Source organism: Lonchura striata, chromosome W (genome assembly GCF_050655825.1).
Source record: "Lonchura striata isolate lonStrDom1 chromosome W, ASM5065582v1, whole genome shotgun sequence".
Lineage (NCBI taxonomy): Eukaryota > Metazoa > Chordata > Aves > Passeriformes > Estrildidae > Lonchura > Lonchura striata.
In genome coordinates, this window is record NC_140743.1 from 43,309,061 (window position 1) to 43,331,829 (window position 22,769).

At 42.9% G+C, this 22,769-nt stretch overlaps 1 protein-coding gene across 5 annotated transcripts in view; it reads right to left on the reverse strand.

Annotated features, from left to right (window-relative positions):
• Nucleotides 1-22,769, reverse strand: part of LOC146763240 (alpha-protein kinase 2-like) — a 44,092-nt gene that overhangs the window by 20,619 nt on the left and 704 nt on the right. Inside the window, exons 1-11 of one of the 5 annotated variants that reach the window (XM_085571176.1) lie at nt 22,233-22,649; nt 21,090-21,763; nt 13,646-15,338; nt 7,289-10,124; nt 5,300-5,447; nt 4,508-4,635; nt 4,364-4,399; nt 3,130-3,404; nt 2,923-3,011; nt 2,457-2,674; nt 1,587-1,635 (exon numbers count right to left, since the gene is read on the reverse strand). In XM_085571176.1, coding sequence (XP_085427302.1) covers nt 1,587-1,635; nt 2,457-2,674; nt 2,923-3,011; nt 3,130-3,404; nt 4,364-4,399; nt 4,508-4,635; nt 5,300-5,447; nt 7,289-10,124; nt 13,646-15,019 — 5,153 coding nt within the window. In that variant the 5' untranslated portion in view covers nt 15,020-15,338; nt 21,090-21,763; nt 22,233-22,649. Of the gene's footprint in view, nt 1-1,586; nt 1,636-2,456; nt 2,675-2,922; nt 3,012-3,129; nt 3,405-4,363; nt 4,400-4,507; nt 4,636-5,299; nt 5,448-7,288; nt 10,125-13,645; nt 15,339-21,089; nt 22,653-22,769 lie in introns of those variants that run through there. The other 4 variants (XM_085571177.1, XM_085571175.1, XM_085571174.1 and 1 more) reach the window with 4 other exon arrangements.

A 22,769-nucleotide genomic window follows, 5' to 3' on the forward strand; every position in this document is an offset into this window, starting at 1 on the left:
TTCTGGCTCAGTAGAACTGTGTGTTCTCCCTTCATGGGACCAGGTTAGCTCTCAAAAGCTCGGCTGAACACAGCCCAAAGCAGCAAGACCCAGCAACACACAGGAGCTCTGGGCACTGAGTTGATTTTCCCCAACCATGTTCATAGAATTAAAAAACCAACTGCAGACATTAATTCAGAGATCTTCTTCCCAGAAAAGGAGCATGAAAACAAAATACAGGACCAGGAAAAATCTGTCAATTTGCAGGAAAAACATTAGCTAAATAACGAACAAAATGATACACAACATTTTCAGGAGGTTATTCATTTAGGGAAATTATTTTCCTTTCTATATGCCTGAGGTGATCCTTACTACAGCTTGCATTGTGTGCTCACTTCTTCCTCCCCAACACAATGTGTGTTTTTATAGGAATCATTTCCCACAGTGGGCTAGACAACATTCACTGAAGCATTTTTATAAATCTGATTCCTGAGAACAGTGTTGCCTAATTAAAACATTTATTACTTGTTTGATTTGTAACAGGATGATGTACATTCATTTCAACTGCTTTTACTTTGGATCCACAGCTGCAAGAGTAAATCAGTCTAACTGAATGGATACCAGCCTGCAAGAGTCACATTTTTAATAATTTGGATGATATTGTGAGGTTTCTTCTTGTACTCCAGGCATACAGACACAGTCCAATTTAGAATAAAGTCTGAACACATGATCAGATCTTCTTTCTCCTGCCAGATTCTCAAAGGAGAATATGAAATTAAATCACTTATCCCCATCCCCTTTCCCTGTCCAGCAGCCACTGCCTACTCACATCCACAGCTCTGCTGGCCTGTGCTATAACTAGAAGCCTTAATTAACTTAAGAGAAGTGGACTAAAGTTAGAATATGACAGGCCTACATCTTTACACATACGCTTAAGTTTCCTCAAAAGAGATGAAACTTTTGCAACACCACTAGAAAACAGGCTGTAGAAATGCCCTGAATAATCTTTTGTTAAGGCTCAGAACTGCTGCCTGTGAGAGAGAAAGGGGAGAGATGCCATCAAATCCCTTCACAATTGTCCTTGTTTATCAAGGAAGTGGCCAATACACAACATGCCACTGAGAAGAGTCTTTATAAAAGCTTGTGTCACAAATACATATCCCAAAGTTCTGGCACTTTTGCTGGCTGCAGGAGGGATTCCAGGTTGCCTTTTACTGCACACTGCAGCCAGTGCTGGCCCTGTGTGTTCAGCCCTACCTTCCTCCAGCCGATGGACCGCCAGGAGCCTTACCTGCTGTCACCAGAACCCTTCATGTCACTTGTGAAATGCCCTTTCGACAAGCCCGTTTCAAGGGAGGCATGCAGCTAAAACAAAGCTTACCTACAGGATAGCCCCATTCTTTCATAACAAAATAAAAGTGTTTCGTCTACAGGTGGGTTTCCATAAATATGAACACAAAGAAGTTAAAACACTTAAGTAAGGACTGCTTTCTTCTAAAGTTAAAGCAAGAATGAATTTCCAGTGCACCCTCCCCCCTCCGCATTTAACTGTGAAGAGACAGATGAGTAAAGCACACCCGTGCTGCTGAGAAATCGTGTTCACTCACCCTTTGGCCAGAGTTGCTATGCCAACATCCGTTAACTTCATCCCTACACCTGCAAAGCAGCAAGGAAAACACAGACCTTAGCTTACACTGGAATTTCGGGGACAATATTCACATATGGAGGCATTAAATATTATTTATTGAGTCACCTTTTTCACTTTAATTATTTGTCACATTTTTTTCAAAGCATTTTAAAGCACCCCAGTTAAGAGAAGGATGTTCTCTGTGTCACCAGCAGTTTCTAGAAGTCAGGCTCATGCCACTATTTTAAAGCTGTCGGGGTGATCAACAGCACAGCTTGTTTCCTGTGCTAGGATTTTGTTCTTTCTCCTCCCTTTAAATTACTTCAGGGATCTTGTTTAAATGCCTTTTTGCTATTTTTCCTGCCTTCACATGTAAAAGAATATAGGATATTTCCTAAGATTCCAGTTTTTCTTCTGTCTTCCCATTCCAAATATACTGCAGGACTGAAGAGAGTCACACCCACAGGAGCTGAAGCAGCACTTAGCAAACACGAGGGTGTTTCTTTGCTATTCTTCCTTTTGAAGGAATACATTTCTTCAAAACTAGCCAGGACCCAAATGTGGAGCATTCCACTGGTGAGTGGTTGTTGGTGAGCATTCAAATACAAGCAAAAGCAGAGGACTATGGTGTTATTAACACCTGAAGTCTTTCACTCAGCAGCTATTTCATTAATCACTGGGTGGTGAGACAAAAAGGCAGATTTGGCTCATACAGAGTGTCCTGATTCACTAAGGTACATGTAAAAGAACAACTCCTCCATTAAGAGTGTAAGATTTAGTTTTCTTTTCCAAACTGCCCTCTTACAAGAACATAAGCTAGATAAAAATTGCCACTACTCAGACAACTCACCTTGCAGGTCAGTGACAAGCAAGTTCCCATTGGTCTTCTCATACACCCAGTGCTGAAAGGTGCAACACTTCTGGCCAGCCTCTGAGTCTCTTCTCAGGAAATTCACTTCCTTGCCATCCTTGACAGAGTATTTCACAAACTCCCCAACCAGCTCCTCCTCCACTGTGGCATAGGGGATGTTATTAGCAGGGCGATGAATAAGAAAAATCGGAATGATTCTGAAATCAAGAGATAGAAACTAATAAAATCCTGAGATCCTTTCAGTAAGAGGGCAAGAAACAGACAGAAGTGGCCAGTGATCTCAGAGAGTGAATGAATAGCAACCAACTCTAAACCAAGCTGGAAGAGGTGTAACTCTGTTCCCAGGTTTCCTCTTTCCTCTTTAGTCCCAGCAATCAGTGGGTTGCCATGGCACAGGACATTATACGTAAGCATATATGTGTATAAAATATATATTTATACTCACTCTGGTACTTCTCCAAAGCCTTCCAAGGGTTCAGCTTCAGCTGCATATAACTTTGCATACTCTCTTGCAGTATTTTGGACATAGCATTCCTGCATTACAACAGATATGCCTATGAGAATATTGCTCAAAACATTCAACAGATCATGTTTGAACATGAGGACAGCTTTGGCCAACAGGTCTGGATTACAAAGGCCAGGGGCAGCTCACCTGCAGTGCCAGAGTGTAGTTTTTCTGCAGCAGCTCGTCCCTGCTCTTGGTGCCATAGGTGAGGGCGCTGTGCACCTTCAGCACACAGGCGTGGCCAGGGGCGAAGGCAGGTGCCAGGCCCTGCAGCACGCGGCTGCGGAAGGCTCTGCGGTGCATCCCCTCGCCAAAGTGCAGCTCCTCTGTCATTATTGCTCCATGCAGTGTCCCACCAAAGTAGCTGGAGCTGAGGGGATCTTCCCTGAACATCAGCTGCATGAATTCGATTTCTTCCACACCTAAAACATAACAGGAATCTCTGCAGGCACAGGGAGGGGTGGGCATGGGACAGCAGATACATCTCTCCAGAGAGAAGGAAAAAAATGCTCAGTGGAAGCACAAATTGTATTATTAAGGACTGGGACCCCAAGCAGCTCCTAAGAGGCAGCTGCTTGCCTGTATGATCTAAAGCCAGCATGGAGAAAGGTGGCAGTTCAGGATCAAAAGGAGAGAAAACAGAGTGTAGCGAACAAGTCTGTTACAGATGAAATCAATGAAGACTCTGGATTTCACCCCTTTAAATGATCATTGGAATCTAAATGCAAAAAAAATCATAAGGGGGGAAAAAAGTTAAGCACTGAGAGAAACTAAAAAATTCTAACTGCACTTCAAGTGTCTCTAATAATAACATTTCAAAGACCATTAGTAAAGAAGATAAATAGGAGAATAGAACTACAACATAAGGAAGACCTTCCAGCTGTCCCTTGCAGTTACCTCTGGTTTAGCCTCTGTACAGTACCTCTTTTCAAAGCAGAGAGGAAGCACTGCACTGATAAGGCCAGAATTAGAACATTCTTTAATTCCACCTAAAATTCTCTGATTAAAAGTTATACGCTGCTGCTACTTTAAAAGTCCTGTCTTTATTTTGCACAAGGAAATAAATGCTTAATTTTAATTCTTCAAGGAAAAGAAAGAAAAGTGACCATGCCAACTGAAGGCCTGGATCTCTGCAGGCTGTTCAGGAATGACAACCCCACTGGCAAGGCACTATCTTTAGCTGCAGCACAGGCCACATGCCAGGTGTCACTGAACACCAGTTAACACACAGGGAAAGCATTCCAAAGCTCCATGCCTGCCTTTCTCCCGGAGTACAGTTACACAGCAGGTGACCTGCAAGAACCATGTGTTTGTGCCAAAGAGCTGCCCGTCTGTGTGTCTCTGTATGATGCTATGCAATGCTACTTCACTTTGTATTTACCTTCATAACTCTGAAAACTTGAGAGACGTTCCAATACTAGGAGGAAACAAAAAAAAAAAAAAAAAAAGAATTCTGTAGTAAAAAACAATGATTGGAAACTGTCATTGTTATTATTATTAATCAAAACTCTAAGCTGAGGCTTACCTGCAGCAGTCAGATGAAACTCAGCAGTCACCTTTCCATACATGTTATTCAAGCAGCAATAATACATTCCCTGGTCTTGGTAACTGGCTTCAGCTATTTCCAGAGAGACGGGAGTGTCATCCTGGGCACTGGAACAGAGAATTTTGTGCTATCACATGTTTTACTTGTTATCACTGGAAAAACTGATAAATTTGATCTCTCTGCACTGTTTATTTGTTAAAACACAGCACAGTTATTTAGCAGAGAATGGCATGTATTAATACTACAACTGATATTGCAATACAACAGTCAAAATCAGAAGAGTTAAAACAAGAATAATCAGAATAGAAAGTTTAACTAATTCATGCAACTTTTTCTCCCCACTTAAAAGAACATCTAAGAAGAATCCTTCCTACAAATTTTTTCATCTTCTCAAAAGTGTGAATTTTGATGGAAATGTATTATTTTTTTTTCTTTTGGGTAATGTTAATTTTGTATTTGTGAAACATTCTAAACAGTTTTTTAGATCACAGTGTCATTGCTGCTACAAGGAAAATAACTAATTTCATTAAAATGGAAAAGGTAGATGCTGTTAATGCCCTTAAGAAGCTTTTATTTCCACCCTTCTCTAGGTTAAATGAGGTTCAAACTTCTTTGATATTTTTTTGAAATCTGGATGCCACTGGCTGTGAACAAGCCAAGAGGTGATGTAACACAAACTGCGACCAATATCAATGCATTGTGAGAAGATCTGCCTCCTATGAATAGCAAAGTTACCCTGAAACTCCCGGTCCTTCAGAAACATTCCCTTACCTTCTCTGCAGCCGAGCCAGTACCTTGGAATCTTTAGTCCATGTAATGGTGGAGTCACCATAAACGTCACCAAACTGACAGCACAGCTTAATACTTCCAGAGCAGTCAGGGAATAACTCTGCTTGGATCTTCTTCAGCAGCCTGGGGGCTTGAAATGGAAAAACCACAGCTTAAGATTTGGAGACAATTACATTGTTTTGGCATTTTAACATTTCGTGTTAAGAACATGAACGTTGAAATCCCTGATAAGTAATTATGACTTCTTGTGCTTCAATACTAAAAGCTAGTACAATTTTTTATCTGATCGCAGCCTGGGAAAAAGTCCCAAAAGGTTCTGCCAGCGTGGATCTCTGCTGGGACTTTTCACTGCCTCACAGAACACTCCATCTTTGCATATGGGCAAGGTGTGCGCAGGGGGCTGGAGGGGACTTGGAAAGAAAGGGAATCGACATATACTTGGAGAAAGGTTTTGGGATCACAACACAGCCCCACCCCAAGTGACACATTTCTGCTCCATGTAAAAGATATAAAACGCAAGATGTTTTGTGTCCAACTGTGTTAATTCTGAGCTGTTGCACCCTGAATGAGGTAGCACGGCATGTGTTCCTCAGGGATCCCATGCCTGCAGATTACTGTGTACTAGGGTTACTCCCATAACACACGACTTAAAGGGTCAGGCACACTGCCACGGTTTTCCCCATTCCCAGTTCCAGGCCCCATCCAGTCCAGGTCTCCCCACTGGCAGTCCCTGAATCCTGGGCCTTGTGAACCTCGCTGTATCAGGGCTTAAGTGACACAGACAAGACCTGACAGCTCTAGAAATAGAAGTAATGGCTCCAGGTTCCTGCCCTGGCCAGTCTTCTCTCCTGCAGCTGAAATAATGCAAAAGAACACTGCGTATATTCCACAGCAACCAAACCAGCCTTCCCATAATGCCAGGGAAAGGGGCACAACCCTGCTCTAGTCAAGACTGAGGCAGAGCAGAAACAGGTGAAGAAAATTCAGTGTTATCTGATGCAGCCTGAATGTTTAAAACATTTTGCAAGTGTAGCCTCAAGTAATGGCAACAGGTCATGCATTGCACAGTCACTGCAGTTTGCTTGCTTTGCTTTGAAGGAATGTGTCTCTCCTCCCACACACCTGGTTCCCTGGCAAAGGACGCATCTTTGAACAGAGAAAAGTCTGGGGTTTTTTTAACTGCAATTAGAAAAAGCAGAAGTCTCACGAGACCCCACAGTAATTAGAGTGTGTGAAAAGCTGCACAAATGTGTAGCTTACCTTTAGTCACTGTTCAGTCTTGCTCTGACCTATTAAATCATTTTATGATGTGAACGTGAAATGTCACGTCAAAAGGTAAAAATAAGACCTTGGTCCTTACAAACTACCCATAGAAACAACAAATCCCTCATCTGCCCAGTGGTCACAATCCTGCTACAGTGTTAGCAACCCTCTAGAGACTCTGACAGCAACCTGGATCTCCTTTCAATTGTTTGTTTCCTACATCAGTTTAATATTGCTCTTTCATTAATGTCATTTTTGCAGCAGGGCAAAGCAATGCAGAACCAGTCAGAAGTCACCACACGACCTCAAAACATTGTTTATCAGCAGGAACATAACTGGGAACACAGCCCTGTGGGAACAGAATAAGTAGTGGGCTTGCAGCTGTTAGGTGGTGTGTAGTTATGCAGTACCATTATGCTGTTTATCCGTGAAGAGTTACTCCAAGAAGCCAGTGAGGCAGTGATTATTTCAAATAGGTTACAAAGCTCATGAATTGAATATACTTGCCAGCTGGGAAAAGGGTTCATCTCTGTGGCATGGGCATAGCACTCATTACTAAATCTGGAAATAAAGCTCCATGAGGGCAAGACACCCTTTAGCTGACTGAGTCAGTCTGAAAGAGGCTTGCAGTGCCTTTCAATAATCTTAATTTTGTACTGTAGCCAGAATGATGGGAAAAGACAAAAAAGAAAATCCATTTTCTCTTACCTTTGCTATCCTTTTTCAAAATGAGTTTCCTTTGCTCTTTTCTTTCCTCTTTATGAATCACACCTCCCTCGCTCTTCCCAGACTTTTTAACGCAGTTGGGATCCTTGCTGACACTTCCTCTCTCCTCCAGCCTGGGTTTTTTGGACAGAGTTGCTGATGGTAATTTCTTCTTAGCTCCAGCAGCTACATGCCCGCTCTTTGTTGTGTCCTCTTTACATTTGATGGGCTCAGGCTCTGCAGCAGCCACTGATATCTGGCAGGATTTTGACCCTTCCTGATTTCTTTGACTTTCTGTGTTGACTGGGAATGGATCAAGTGTGGTCCATGCCAAAGGGAATGACAGAGCTCTTCTGTGGGGTGGTTGCTCTTGAAAACACTGGTTGTTCCCTGAATCAACTGGTGGCAAATTAACTAAACCACTTGCTACACTCTCTGCTGTCCTGACTTCCTCCTTTTTATCATACTCAGTGGACTTAATTGAATTCTCAGCCTCAGCTATCTTGCTGGAAGGCATCAAGTTAGGACAAGACTGCTCTGTGCTAATATTCATAATCTGTTTCAGAGCCTGGGACCCAGTCAAAGTGTGCAAAGGAGCCTTTGCTTCAGCTTCATCTGGGTTATAGTCAATAGCTCTTGGAATCTCATGTTCATTTTCACACAAGTCTGCTTCCCCTTTGGTTTCTCCAGAGACCCTCTGGAACAGACCCTTCCATGACTTGCAGGAGATTTCCCATGTAGTTAAATTTCCGTTTACTTTAACTCCAGTTTGTATGGATCCAGTTTTTCCCTCATTTCTTGTGGCAGAACACGCCACTGCAGATTCACTGGGAAGGCTCTCTGAGTGGCTTACAGTTGTGAGGAAGGGCAGGATTTTGTTTCCAAGCAGCTGTTGGGAATGTAGCCAATCCCAGGAACCTCCATCATCCCCACTGGCTGTGCTGTGGTGCTCACTTTGAGCCTCCCTGGGGAGCAGGGCACTGGCTGATGTTACACTTCCAGCTGCATAGGTGGGATTTTTTGAAGAATCTATTTTTAACCCTTCATCAGACCTGAAGGTGCTGTCAACAAAAAATGAATGCTGTTCTGCTGTATTACAAGGGGAAGCTGCAGTCTGACTCTCTGAAACCTGACTAACTCCTGAGTCACAGGAAGCTTCATCCCTGTGTTCCTCAGGTATGCAAAGCTCTCTCTGTTCTTCTCCTGGTTTACATGGTTCACAGCTGGACACTTCAAGATAAAAATCTCTTAAAAATGGCTCCCCAGAAGGGGGAGGGACTGCCCCTTCTTGTTTCACTATTTCAGTCAGTTGGTCTTTGTTTTGGGGTAGATTCTTATGTGTTACGGTTTCATTCATCTGAATTAAACTACGCAATTGCATTACATTACTGTATATCTGTGTATCAGAAACATTTTGAAAATCCTGACAGCCATTATGTTTTGAAAGATGGTAGCTGTCAGAATTAGTTAAATTTGGTGCACTCAAGCCTGAGTGATTTCCTTTTTCTTGTAAATTCACTACACAACTTTTATGTATGGTGTTAACAGAAGACTGTTCTGCATGTGTAAACTGACTGGTATTTTCACTGGGGAAAATGTCTCCCTCTTCAGGGAAATAAGCCAGTTCTCCTCTCACTGGATAGCAGTCCATAAAATGACAGCCTTCTCCAGGTACAGACTCATTTGTCATGGCTATGTTGTATTCAGTGTGAAATAATTGTCTAGCTGTCTCCTGTGACATACCTGATATGTCAGATTTGGGACATGCTGAATTACCACTCTGAGTATTTTGTAACCTTTGAGAAGAATCTGCTTCACATGTTTGGGCAGCATTATTAACAGCAAGCTTCCCTTCCCAAGTCACAGTGGATCCGTTCCTGTCTGTGGCCATTGGATTTGGCTCCATGCACTCCTGGGTACTTAGGAGGACACTGCTTGCTGAAACACAAACGGATGGTGTTTCCCTCTCATTCCCAGTGCCAGAATTTAGACAGACGCCATCTGTTCCTACCACTTGTGCAACACAAATGTTTCCTATGGATGCACTCTCACATGCTGCAGCTCTCTGCAGGAGGATATCAGAAACATTGCAGTCAGCTTTCTCAGTTCTGGGGTTACAAGCTGGTTCTGTGATGGGCTCCTGTTCTTCTATCAAATCCACTGGCAAAGGATGATCAGAACAGGTCTCCTGCACAAAATTCAGTTCTGTGACTTGGATATCTGTCAGCCTCGTACCTAAACTTGGGATGCCTCTGTTTTCAAATGGAATTCGATAGTCTGAGTCATCTTCATGAAGAAGTTTCCACAGCTTGTCATGCACTGCAGATACATCAGCATCTCCTTTGCACTCAGGTTCTCCAGATTCCAGGACTGACTTGGGAATAGCTTCAGACGCAGCCTCATTGGCTGATCGGCTGCAGAGAATATCTGGGTTACTGCTACCACGTATGTCGAGCCCAGACCTCTGCTCTCCCTCCCCTGGCTCATCACACAGCTTTGCAGAAGAGAAAACAGAACACAAGCATTCCTGTTTATCGGGAAGAGAGTCCATATCCCATAGAGGAGAAGGGGAAATGTTAATCTTTGACTTTTTGCCATTCCTAATAATTTCTTGTCTGGAGAAGACCTGTTGGTGACAACCTTCTCTCTTTTCACAAGGAACACAGTGAAGAGAAGAGGCCTGTAAATCTGCATTCTTTACTTGCAGCGTGTTTTCAGCAGAGAGCTGGCTGGCTCCTGCACTCTCACAAGCCCTGAAGATGCCTTCCTTTTCTGTTCTGGGCTCCATACAGAGGTTCTCACAATTCTGGGTAACGCTTTTAAGATTAGCACCTTGACTCTTCAAAGAAGGAAAATAGAGCAATGTAATTAAAAATTAGAACTACGGCTTGACACAGGCCTGAAGGCTTGCAAATTTTTTAAACTTTTCTCTTTTTTTTAAAGTATTTGTCAATAGTCAAGTTTGTGACTTGTAAATATCAACATAATGGATTGAAATTAACCTCCTGGGTCTGAGTCTGAAAGTGTTGCTCCTTAGAGAAGGATTTGTAATGAAGCTAATCAATTTTACCTCATAGTTTCTCGCTGTTTTTTAAGCAGAAGTAGTTTTGCAAGGTAATTCTCCTTTGCAAGTAAATTCCCATGTTACATTTATATCCCTCTGTTTGCACAAATGGAGTGTAACAAACAGTTCCTAGAATACAGACTAAAAGTACATCATTGCCTTTGGGTCTCAGCTCCTTCAAAATCCACTACATTTGGGACTGCTTTTACTTCACATTGTTCTCCAGCAATCCACCTTAGTGGATCTTGCCACTTCCCTGTTTCATGCAATGCCACTCAAACTCCTCTTTCCTAAAATGACACTCTCTTTTAAATTGCACACCTGTAATGGAGTAGTTGAAATACCTCAATATCTGTAGTTACTTCAACTGCTTTAGACAGGTGAAACAAAAGACCCGAGCTGTGCTTTGTCCTGCAGACTGACAGGCACATCCTGCCAGCATCCTGCTATTCCTGCTCAAAAGGCATAAAAAGAGGAAGAACTATAATATTTTAAAGGACAGAAAGTGAGTTCTCTGCCAACAACATAGAGCAACAGGCTGACCAGGCACAGTTGTCAGGAGCCTATACTCCAAAGCAGTACAGATTTTCCAAGGGATTTTTTCTTGGTGTGTCTCCCAGGAAAGACTGGAGCCAACTTAAGACATGGGCAACAAAATGGGATGTTAACTGGCATTCCTAGGGTAGATCCTACTGGACGAGCAGAGCTGGCATCATGTGCTGCAATTACTGCAAGCAGGACTTCCCTGCTTGCTCTGACACAGAGCTACAGACCCTCTGGCAAGGCTGAGGCCTGGACTGTACCCTTGCAAGACCAAGCTCTCATCTCAGCCAGATGCCCAATTACCTGGAACTTCTGTGCCAGTTCTGCTTCTCTCCTTTTTGGATAACGCAGTTCAAAATTTTCTAAAAGTGACAGAAATTTGCATTGGGAAGGTCAAACCAAGGATCTCTCAGATTTTATGTGAACAGGCTGTTCTGATATGAAAAAAAAAAAAAACCAAAAAAAAAACAGAATAATGGCTCTTTAACCCAGGAGTGACAGCAGCACCTTGTGTCAAGAGTGCTGAACATTGACCACTGACAGCGACCCAAGGGTGCTGACCACTGAACTCTGACATGGACACGGTTCTGGCTGAACACTGAACACTGACAGGGACAGAGTGCTGAACACTGACAGACAGGGTGCTGGCTGACTGCTAACAGAGACCAGTTCCCCAGTGACACCCAGCAAAGCCTCCCGGCTCTCTGTGCACTATGTCACATCACACAGCTGGCACCGTTGGCGTCTTGGACCTATTATTAAAGAAGCTGCTCTGAAGCACCAGGTAAATAAAGAATTTCACTTGGGGCTAGGCCGTGAGGTCATGAAAGGAGTGAGGGGCCTCCCACCTTAATTATCTAAAGGAAGGAGAAGTCACTCAGCACAGCAGGCGCTGCACAAGACACACTGCAAAGGTTGCTCCAGTTCGAGCACTCGGTGCCAAGGGGAAGTGTAAATCCTTGGGTCATTAGTGCTCTGATCCCGCGGCTGCTCTGTACCCCTCAGCAGACCTGATTCCCACAAGGACAGGGAAAATACTACACCCTACCAAAGCAGTCAGCTGTGGGGTTTGCTGCGAGCCCCTCCCCTTGCTCCCGTAGAGCTGTCTCAAACTGGGCTCCACCAAACGCCCCAGGGTACTTTCACAGAAACTCGTTTGCAGCAATAGATTCGTTCTTACCTCTCTTAGATTACACAGACAGATTTCTGAGGAGTTTCTGGTTTACTAGATGGGTGCTGTGAGAAACTGTCCACATTTTTCTAGTGCTTCAAAAAGAGGAGTAGTATTCAGGTGGGATGCTTTTGCTTGGCTCATTTCAAGACCACATAATTTTAAAACTACACCTGAATTTCATTGCCATACACACGTGTTTAAAAATGGGGGGTTGGTGTGCGCCCAGCTCTCGTCCTTTTGTGTACACCAACACTCATTTTTTATCCAGTGAAAAGTTTTGGCCATGGAAATGCAGACATACTGACTACACACAGCAAAAGTCTAATTGGCTGTTCTGAAATTTATGCCAGGCACCTGACAGCTGCTCTTGGCTAAGAGACTTCTGGGATTTAAATTATTGCACTGGACTTGGGGAAAAAAAAAGCAAACTAGGCCTTTGGCAAACCATGGCCATACACCATGTCAGGAAGCTCTGAGGAAGTTAATTCTAGTGAGGCGTATTCCCCATCATAAGGACATCATGTGCTCCTCAGATTGGATTGGAATTTTATTCCAATACCATAAAACCAGAGAAACCTATGAGCATTTTTCAGGAAGAAGAATTCAGTGATTTTTGACTGCTGAAGACACCCCAGTGGTAAGATTAAAGTCACTCTACCGTGACACTACACACAGAACTTGGAGATATTTTTGCCCAAATGATCAGATGAAGAAAAGCATGTGCAACTGGAAAAATCTTTTTGTGACAAATAGGTTTTTTTTCTGTGCAATTAGCTACACACCTTCAAACCAGAAAAATTTGGGACATATAATTATTTAATAGTATTTATATATCTTGAGTCTTTACAAAGTGAAATAAAAATATTGATTCAATTTTCCCACTTAGGAAAACTGGTAAAGCATCATACCGGTCTCTACAACTGTAGTGATTTCTCCAGCTCATTTTCTACCAACAGCATAAAATATGCAAGTACGTGGAGAGTACCACAGATGTTTGAACATTTAATTGCTTTGTGTGTTAACTGTAATATCCAACCCTTTCATTGTTTTGTTTTTAAAAATCACAGCACTCCATTCACCTCTGTAACACGAGCTCTGCATTGAATTCCCTTCATCATTACAAAACCAGAGCAAACCCCTGCTGATTTGGTTTAGGTTTCCGGCACCATAAATGGAGGATGGTTTTTTTTGTTGCATATAGATTGAAAAGAAAGTAAACCAAAACAGTCTCTGCTCAAATACCAACAGGTATGTGAGAAACTTTCTGGGTTGAAAGAAGCATTACTTCGCTAAGATCTGTGCAATAGCCTCCATATCAGATTTCCCTATCCAGCTGTCCAGAGGCCCATTAGTGCCTCTCACCATTATCAGGCTCACTCTATAATTAGAACAGCTTAGGCTTTACTTGGGCCTTTTCTAAACCCAGATTTTGCTCCCAGCCGTAGCTGTCATTCAGAAGTACATGAATAGTATCTTTCAAAGTAATTTTGATTATACACTATTTTGTGACAAGCAGGAATAAATTGCATTGAGTTCAGCAGAGCAACTCTTTGTGTTAAATGATAAACATGTCACTTACCCCAAACGAGATGTTCTCATCTGGCATCTGGTTTTGCTCAGACAGCCCCCGAGTCCTTTCCCTTTCCCAGTGACTGTCTTTATCTGCCTCTTCTGTTGGACACAGCCCAGCCAGCATTTGCACGCTTTCTGCCTCCTCGGGAATCTGTGCTGAACAGACACCTTCCTGACTGGAAGACGGAGCTCTGGATTCCCTACCTGCTGCTGCAGCCTGGAAAGACTGTCCTAGAGTACTTACATATCTGCAAAGCTCTATAGGGTTTAACAGCTTGAAAAGGTTTCTCCTCAGACTTTCTGTTAAGGTACAGACAGTGTGCTGTGCATTTCCCTCTGGCACATTCCTTCTCCCCTCCTCCAGCAGCAGTGAGCTTTCCCCCAGCACGTCCCCGTCGTGGCTGGTTTCTGTCATTGTCCCCGAACCCTGGTCATAGGTGCAAGCAGTACCTATGCCATTGGCAGAGGAATCTGCCTGGGCAGGGACAGTGTCCGTGGGCTTTGGTTCGTCCCTTGAGGAACTTGCAGCCAGATGGCCACTTCCATTAGTCTCTTCTTCACTTCTGGGATGTTCATTTCCAGTGGCTGCAGAAGCAACAGGCACTTGATTCTCCTCTTTGTCTTTCAAAATGGTACTTTTATCTCGGTGGTGTCCAACAGTGAGAGTCATCTCTGTCTGCGGAGCTGACTGGCTGTACATAGAGGGGTCTCTCCTTACGTTTACTCCTTTGATTTTTGACTGATGCTCACAGAAGCCAATGGGGGTATCCATAGGCGTAGTGTTATCTGACACTTGGAACACACAAGGCATTTCACTGAGGAAGTAAGCACACCCATCACAATCCTTACTCAGTTTTAGATCATCTTCATCATCACTTTCTAATAAAAATTGCAATTTCTTTTTCCAGATTTCATCTTCATGCACTGTCAGCACATCTGAACATTCAAAGTACTCCAGGTCATCATCAGAAAAGTCATCATTTACACTTGTTACTTTCTCTGTATAAATCTCCAGAATGGTGGCAGAATTTTCAGAGTCATCTTTTTCAAAATCTGTGAGATTACCTATGGAAGTGTCTGCCTGCTCATCCAGCAGGGAATTCCTGGTTAGAGGTCTGCCCAGCCCAGTCCTTTTACATGCCTGGACATCTGCCAGAGACTGAGGCGATCCAGAGTCTCCAGTGTTAAGGTAACAGTTGACTGTGTGACAAGTGGTTACATCTGTGGGGTGAGAAGGCACCTGTCTGCTGCAGTATCCCTCCACTCTTCCAGCAGCGACATCAACCACACCGTTAAAATTAAGCAGGTCATCACCATCCTCTGACAAATCCCTTAGGCAGGAAACAGTTGCCTGGGATTTAACTACATTTTTAACATCCATGTTGTCTTCTGTGTTAGGCAAGTGTCTTGAGGGATTTCTCAGGTGGAGACAAAACTCCTGCTTTGCTGAGCTTCTCAAGCAGTAAATGAATTATTTTTGAAGAGTCAGAACTGGATGAAATCAACACAGTCTCACCCTCACAGGGGAAACTCTCACATTGTGCAAAATGTTTCCCATTTTGCTCATTCTACCCTGAAGTCTGTCACGAGTTCATTTAGGACAACAACAAATTCTAGGCAAGTTTTGTTCTTTCTATGTGGTTCTGGATCAAGAAAAGTCATTCTAGCTCTCAATGAAGTGCAGCTCTTGTTCTGTGCACCTGCAAGTAAAAGAAATGCAAAGTTTAAAATCACTTCTGAAATGGTTATAGGTATTTTCTAAAAGGTGGTCAGTTGACATATATTTGCAAGCACTTTCAAAACAAGAAATCATTATTTAAAACCGAAGATCAGACATTAAGGCAGTAACCCTAACCTGGCTGTCTATGCAATGACACTTACTGGCAGCACATTGCAAGTGCCCGGAGTGATCTGTGCTAGGAGAACAAATCCCTGAGCAAACCCACACATCCATGTGGCGCCTTGACAAGGACTCTTAGTACACAGCCTTTCAACTTTTCTAAATGCAAACAGGAACCTGCAAACAATGTACATTTCCACACATACCCCACTGCTACAGCTACCTGCTGGTTTGGTAGTCACATTGGCACAAGAGCAGGCTATTCCTTGAATTGGCATCATAGGGACATAAATCCCAAACTCTGTTTGTAGAAATACCCAGAACAACCAGCCTGCTTAGACGTTATAGGGCAATTTCTGTTTAAAGCAATTATTTTGTGCTCTGGCTTGATATTTGTCATTCATGTGATGAAAGAACAGTGAAAGCAGGCTTGCTTCAATTTCCTGCTCATATCAAGTTTTCCCTTCAAGCAGGTGTGCAGTAGCAGGGTGGCAATGCTGAATTCACATAAAATCCAAGCAAGATACACCAAAAGGTTTCCACTGGCTGAATCCAAAGAAATGTAGAATCATTTCTCTCTTCCTGTAACACAAGCCTTGTTTCCTTAGCATTCCCAACTCTTAGGATTTTAGATACCCGAGATGTTTTTGTACATTGCTAGGAGCTCTCTGCCTCATCAGTCACCTTGGAAAAGGTGTGACATGGTAGCACTGGAAAAGTACTGTAGCAGTTTCGAGTAAATATGACCTCCTGGAGGATGCCAGACTAACGGCTCTGAAAAAAAGTGACTACATTTATTCCAGTATTGGTGAAGAGCAGAAGGAAAAGCTTTCTTGCCATGTAATCCAATGAAGCCATTTAAAGACACCTCTGTTCATTCTCCTTTTCCTTCTCCGTGTATCTGCTGTAATGATGTTTCCAGCTCATGTCCTGCCCTGGCCTGGGTCCCTCAGCCCCCGGCCTGGCCGTGCCCAGCAGGCAGGCAGTACCGTGCCACAGGTACTGCAGGCCGACCGGGGGAGAGAGCTGGAGCTGGACTAGAGCCTGCTGGTGAAACAGCAGCGGCTGCGTGGCCGGCTGCAGTCTGCCTCTCCTTGAAGAGCACTAGGCAACCAGGGATACCTTAGCTCCCTTTGGGCAAACCTGCCACCAACACCTCTTCCACAGTCACCTGGGTGCTGGAAAGTAGGGAACAAAGTTGGTTAACAGCAAGGACACAACATTAGATGTGTGACAAACAGTTTGAATCCATGTACACCAAGGAGCCCAGACAAACAGCACATGGGGCAACCAGACCAGCCTTTCTGATCACACTGCTTTCCTTTTCAACTCCAAGGAATATATTTAACAGGACAAAAACAGAGCAGTAGGGATTAATCTTTTCCTCATCCATTTTATTACAGTAACATGAAAATACCCTTCAGAGTTCAGCCTCTCCTCTTAAATATGCATTTGCCTAATGTTTCCTGTTGCACTCTTTCAACACTTCTCTCATTTTTGCTTTTTAGAAGACCAGATGTCTCTCTCTCCCCTCTTTTGGAGGTTGCAAATTATTTTAAAAGCATGGTAATTTCTCCAGCTGAAAATAGCTTTGGCAACATGTTTTTAATGCAGACTAAGGAAAAACCTTTACTAAAACCATTGTACTAGGCAGTTATTGTTGTCTCAGTTTGGCTGCACTCTGACATTGAGGGGAAAAGAGCTGTCAAGATTTCTCCATATGAAAATTACATTGGATTTCCATGCACTGCCAGATGCAACCACAGAAATGAAAGTAAAATAACATTCCAGGAGAAAACTGCAATAAATGATGGGTTTCCACCCAAGACAAAGAGATACTATCTTTTTTAATCTGGAAAGAAAATAGAAAGTATTAAGATTTTTTTTTAAATTCAATTATTGAATTTAGACAGAAACTGGAAAGAGAACTTTTAGTATGATAACCTCTCAGCTCATCAGGAAAACTTGTGGCAGAAGATGCACAGTGAAATTCACGGAGGAAAGAGGAATGGGAGAGACCATGGTAATTTACCATCGGCTTTTGACTAGTAACCTGAAAATTAACTCTCTTCCTGATAAACTGGGAGTTGAACACTTGCTGGCAGAAGACACAAAAACATTTAAACATGCCAGGGTGCTGTGGCTGCTTGTCCCAACTCTCACTCTGAAAACCAATGATATTCCTTGCTGAATCACAACAGCAGACACCTGAAACACAGCCACACTGAAGGAATTCACCCACCAGGTTTGAGCAGGTCATGGCAGGAAATGTGCCTGATTTGGCTCTCTAATCTGCTGCAAACAGATTTTCCATTTTGTAGTGATCAGAGCCATGGGGAATTTTTATGGTAGCCCTTGAGGCAAATGAAACACAGGTTCATGCTCAGCAGGGTCTGCTCAGCTCCTACCTGGGCTCAGTGCCTGGGAGCTGAGATTAAGGGAGAACAAAGCTGGGAGCAGCATGAGAACAGCAACCTGACAACTGTGCTTGGGTGTGATTGAGGAGAAATATTGAACTGATGTAAACCTGCAACAGTCAGATTAACAAGGAAGCAACAGGCAGATGGAGCTGCTTCACCAAAACCCTTTGATAGCAGGAACACACCGGGATTTGTCAAAAAAGCAATCCATTCCAAATAATAGTTAACAAAAGAAAGGCTGGCTAAAGCATCAAAATGGCTAAAACAATCACCCAACTTTTCTGTAAGGCAAATATATAATAAAACAAATTCAAGTCAATTTTCTGAAGAGATTCTTCATTTAAAATTCATACTTTGTCATAATCCCATAATGGTTGTGAAAAGCCTGTTCACTATTCATAGTGAAAATATTGTCTGAAATTCCAGTTCTAAACATAAAATCTGGCTGCTCAAAATTATTTTCCTTGAAATGACATCACTCCAAATTGAAACTTATTTTTATACATTGTTAAATATGTTCAATATTTGATAATTTATTTCAGTTGAGATCAAAACAGTTTTGAATTACACTTTAACATGGAAGGAAAAAAATTTAAAATATTTTATATTTTGTGGGTAGTTTTGGTGACAAAGCCACTTCTAGTGATTTCAGAGGGACCTGTGGGGTTATTCCTAATGTCAGAAAAAAATTAACTGACAAAAATATATAAACTTGATTAAAAGGTGGCCATTACATTTTCTCTCTTGCATCACATTTTTCCAACTTTATTAAATTATTAGCAAAACAAAAATCTTCTTGTGAAAAATTACCAGATATTGGCTTTTGCATTTATGTATTAGCCCATGCTTGTTGTTAGTGATTATAACTATTTTGAAATAGTATCAATTATAACTCTTTTCAGCTGCATGTTAGTATAATATAATCTATCACCTTAAGCATGCACTGTATTGCTCATAGAAATAGTAGTGCAATGAATATAATAGCTATGTATCACTTATGGAAATAATAGTGTGTTGAATGTACTGTGTTATAGACCTTAGCAAAACATAAGATGGGAAAAAAAGGCTTTTGTGTAACCAAAAACATCCAACCAAAAGCCATCCAACCAAAGGCCATCCAACCAAAGGCCATCCAACCTGTCCAAGTGCTAAGATAACCATGGCACAAACCAGAGCACCGGAGCACAATTAGAGAATACCGTGTTAAATTTAAGGAGGACATACTAAACCCTTATCAGAGGATGTGAAACAGCAGGATGGAGACACAAGAAAATATATTGACCTGACACCCAGGATGTCATGCAGATAAGCCGGAGTATGAAGAAGTCAGACAAAGAAGTTCCCAAAACATCAGAAAGTTCAAAAGAACACTTGAATTATGCATGAAACACAATAATATGCATGTATCTTATTGATATAACAGTATAAAGATAACATTGTCTGTATGCCCTCCCCCCCCACCCTCATGGAAATACTGTCCTTTTTTTATCCTATTACTATAATTATTATTATTTTTAGACTTCTAAAAACTCTAAGCAGTGAATTCTGTTTTTCACATTCATTTGTAAGCAATTTTATATTCACAGAAATTATTTATACGGGAAGCTTATGCATTTTAGCAATCCAGAAGTGAATTTGTGCCTTTCTGTGAGGTTCATGTCCTCTAGAGTCAATGGAAAAATCCCCTTTATGACATCCCTGAAGCATTTTTCCTTTGCTTAAGATCTATTCATGGAGTAATCTCTGTTTTGTGTGCAGGCCCTTTTCAGTAGTGCTCCTTCCTATCTTTCAGCAGCACTCACTGGTCCCTGACCTTGCTGGAGCTGTCCGCCCACCCAGGAACCACCTCCCGTTATCTGTGCAGCCCCAGCTCTGGGCTCAGGGGCCCGTCCCACGCATTTCCGTGGCACAGTGAGCACCTGGTCAATGCCCACCCCTCGATGGAGCCAAGCTGTGACCCCCACGAAGCTCCCAGCCTGAGCAGGTCCTGCCAAGGACCTGCATCACACCCACCCAGCCAGAGTAGTGGGAAGAGAGAGGCTGAGTGAGCCCACACGGGGGATATCAGCAGAACACCAGGGGAATGACACTGATCATGCACAGTGGTTCACACTGGGGAATAGCCTTTCATCAACCAATACTTTGGGCTCTCTATACCGAGCTGACAGCAGTTCTGGGATAGCTGAAGCAAGAGAGAGCGCAAATGGAACACCTTGAGCAGCATACTTGTCAAAGAGTGCACAGTGTCAGAAACCAAACTACAGAAACACTGTATTATCTAAACCAGTTACCACACTATCTATTGGATTAATAAGGTCTAGGTAAGAAAAACATCAGTGAAGTTGTGGCTGTTCAAAAAGTAGATGTCTGGAAAATATGCCCTTGCCGAAAATTCTGTGATATATTGAGGTTCTTCAACTGCCAGTATCCAAGGCTTTTTGACAACATTTTGATTAGTGCAGTACCCGCTGTAAACAGCCCCACAGTATAAAAACACCTCATCCATAATTTATCAGCTAAATGGACTAATAAATTACTGGCTCTGCACATGTCAAACAAACACCTTAATATAGAGTAATTAAAATAAGCAATCACAGCACAACTCTTAACACTGATCTGTCTTAATCTATTTTTAACACCTGTCAAGCATCTGACCCTGTCAGACTGAGCAATTCATGAAGATTGGGAATCACCTATTACTACCAAGTGACCAGACCTTTTCCTCAAGAATGGAGGAACCTTTTATCTAATGCATATTAGGCCGTGCTATAAATATTTAGAATTTAGAATTAATAAATGTGTCTTTCAGGATACCTGGTATCACTTACACACTCTTTAGAGAAGGAAGCTTGCTTTTGTACAATTTTTGCAATTTTGTCTTAATGAGACTTGGTGGAAATAGTAGCAGAGAGTAATTTCAGAAACAGTGAGCAGATTTATAAATGCAACATGTTTAGAAACACCCAAATCTATTGGGATAAACAAAAATGGCTCTTCTTTAGCAGAAGGAAATACCAAATCCCATTTCCTGGTCAACAGCAGTATAAATCAATCCATTGTAGTGCACTGATAATAAAAGTAACTTGCTCTTTTTCCTTTATTAGTCTTTTATGATACACATTCTATTTGCCCAGGAGAAAAAAAGCAGACAAATAATTTTCAAAGTCCAAACACCCCGACCCCTCACTTACCCTTGAGCTCTTTGTGGATGTTCTGGGATAGGCTGGTCCTGGGCTGGGCCTCCCCACTGGAGACAAAGGAGGCTGAATTTGTGCGCGTTGTTAGGAGCTGCAAGCCAGCCGACAGCTTCACCGGTGTTTTGGAGTGCGATCTCAGGATAGGGAGTCTGATCACTGAACAGTTTGACTTTTAAGAGAGACGATTTCATTACATGCAGCAGATGGCCCTTCCTGGGAAAACCTCTGCCAGACAGGGAGTTGGCAGTGAGGAGAGGGCACATCCTACTTCCATAGAAGTCCATAGGAATTTCCTAATGGCCTTGAGACAGAGGAAGTGTTGGCCTTAGTTTTTCATAACAGAGCACTGGCTTGTTTTTTGAAGCATGTGCCTAACTGCTCTTCTAGGCAAGTTGGGAATTTCTTACTTGCTGGATGTTAGGCACACAAAAGTTCTGCTGAGCATGAGAAAATCCACAGTGCCTAACAAGCAGGCTGAGGAAATCAAAGGTGGACAGTGGACTTCTCATAATCTCTACACAGAAATTCACCTTATCATCTTCATCCCTCAAAGGCAAATGAGCAAATCCTGAAGTAAGAAAGTATTTCCACTCTTGGTACCCAAGGAGACAAGTCTCACACATGGCAAACTGGAATGAATTGCACAAACTGCCCTGAGTTTAAGGGATCTGGAAGAGGCCGAAAAAACAACTTTTGTGCCAAGTTTTTTCTTAAGCATTTTGAAGGACACACAGCTAAAACTGGTTACAAGATCCTACTGTGCTAAATACTTCTTGCTCCCAGTGTTATCTAGACAGATAGGAAACTGTGGTCTTCAGCAGTAAATATAGCACTTCCAACCACCCTTATTCAGAAATAGCAATAAGAATATCTATGTTTTATAGACGAGCCTAATAGGCAAAGAAATGAGAGGCAGCCACATTCAAATCAGAACAGTTTCGGTTGGAAGGGACCTTTAAGGGTCATATAGCCCTACACCAACATGGGCAAAAACACCTTCCACCAGACTAAGTTGCTCCAAGCCCCGTCCAACCTGATCTTGAACACTTCTAGGGATGGGGCATCTACCACTTCTCTGAGCTACCCAAATGCTTGATCACTGATTAAAAATGTTTGTAAAATTACTTTCTTAGGCACCTTCAGTCCACTTTGAGCAAGTCGCAATACCAGAGAGGTGAGAATTCGCTTCAGATCATCTGTTTGCAGTGATAACGATCACTCAGGGGAACATCTCGGGAGGCTCTTCCTGAGCAGTTCCTCCTCTCCCTCGCTGAGGACGCAAGGTGCCTTTACGCTGCACGCTTCGACAGTGGCAGCAGGCTGAGAAAAGCTGTGTAAAGGAAGAGAGTCCATGGTCGTACTGCTCGCGGTCAGATAAAGACGTTTCTCCTCAAGGCGAGAGAGAAACAGCTCTCGGGTCTTGTGGGCTTTGTCTGGTTTACGCCCCAGCCCCGGTTGTAAAGCCACGTTCGGCCTCCTCAGCACCACCCGGGAACGCTGCAGGAGGTCTCGCGCTCGCACAATACGCCCATTTCAACAGGGGTACGACCGCGCCTGATCTGTTTCCTCACGGTGCCCGAGGAGGACTACGGGATGTCCCGGGGGCGCGGTGCCCTCAGAGCTGGGCCCCCTCAGAGCTGGGCCCCCTCAGGGCGCGGTGCCCTCAGGGCTGGG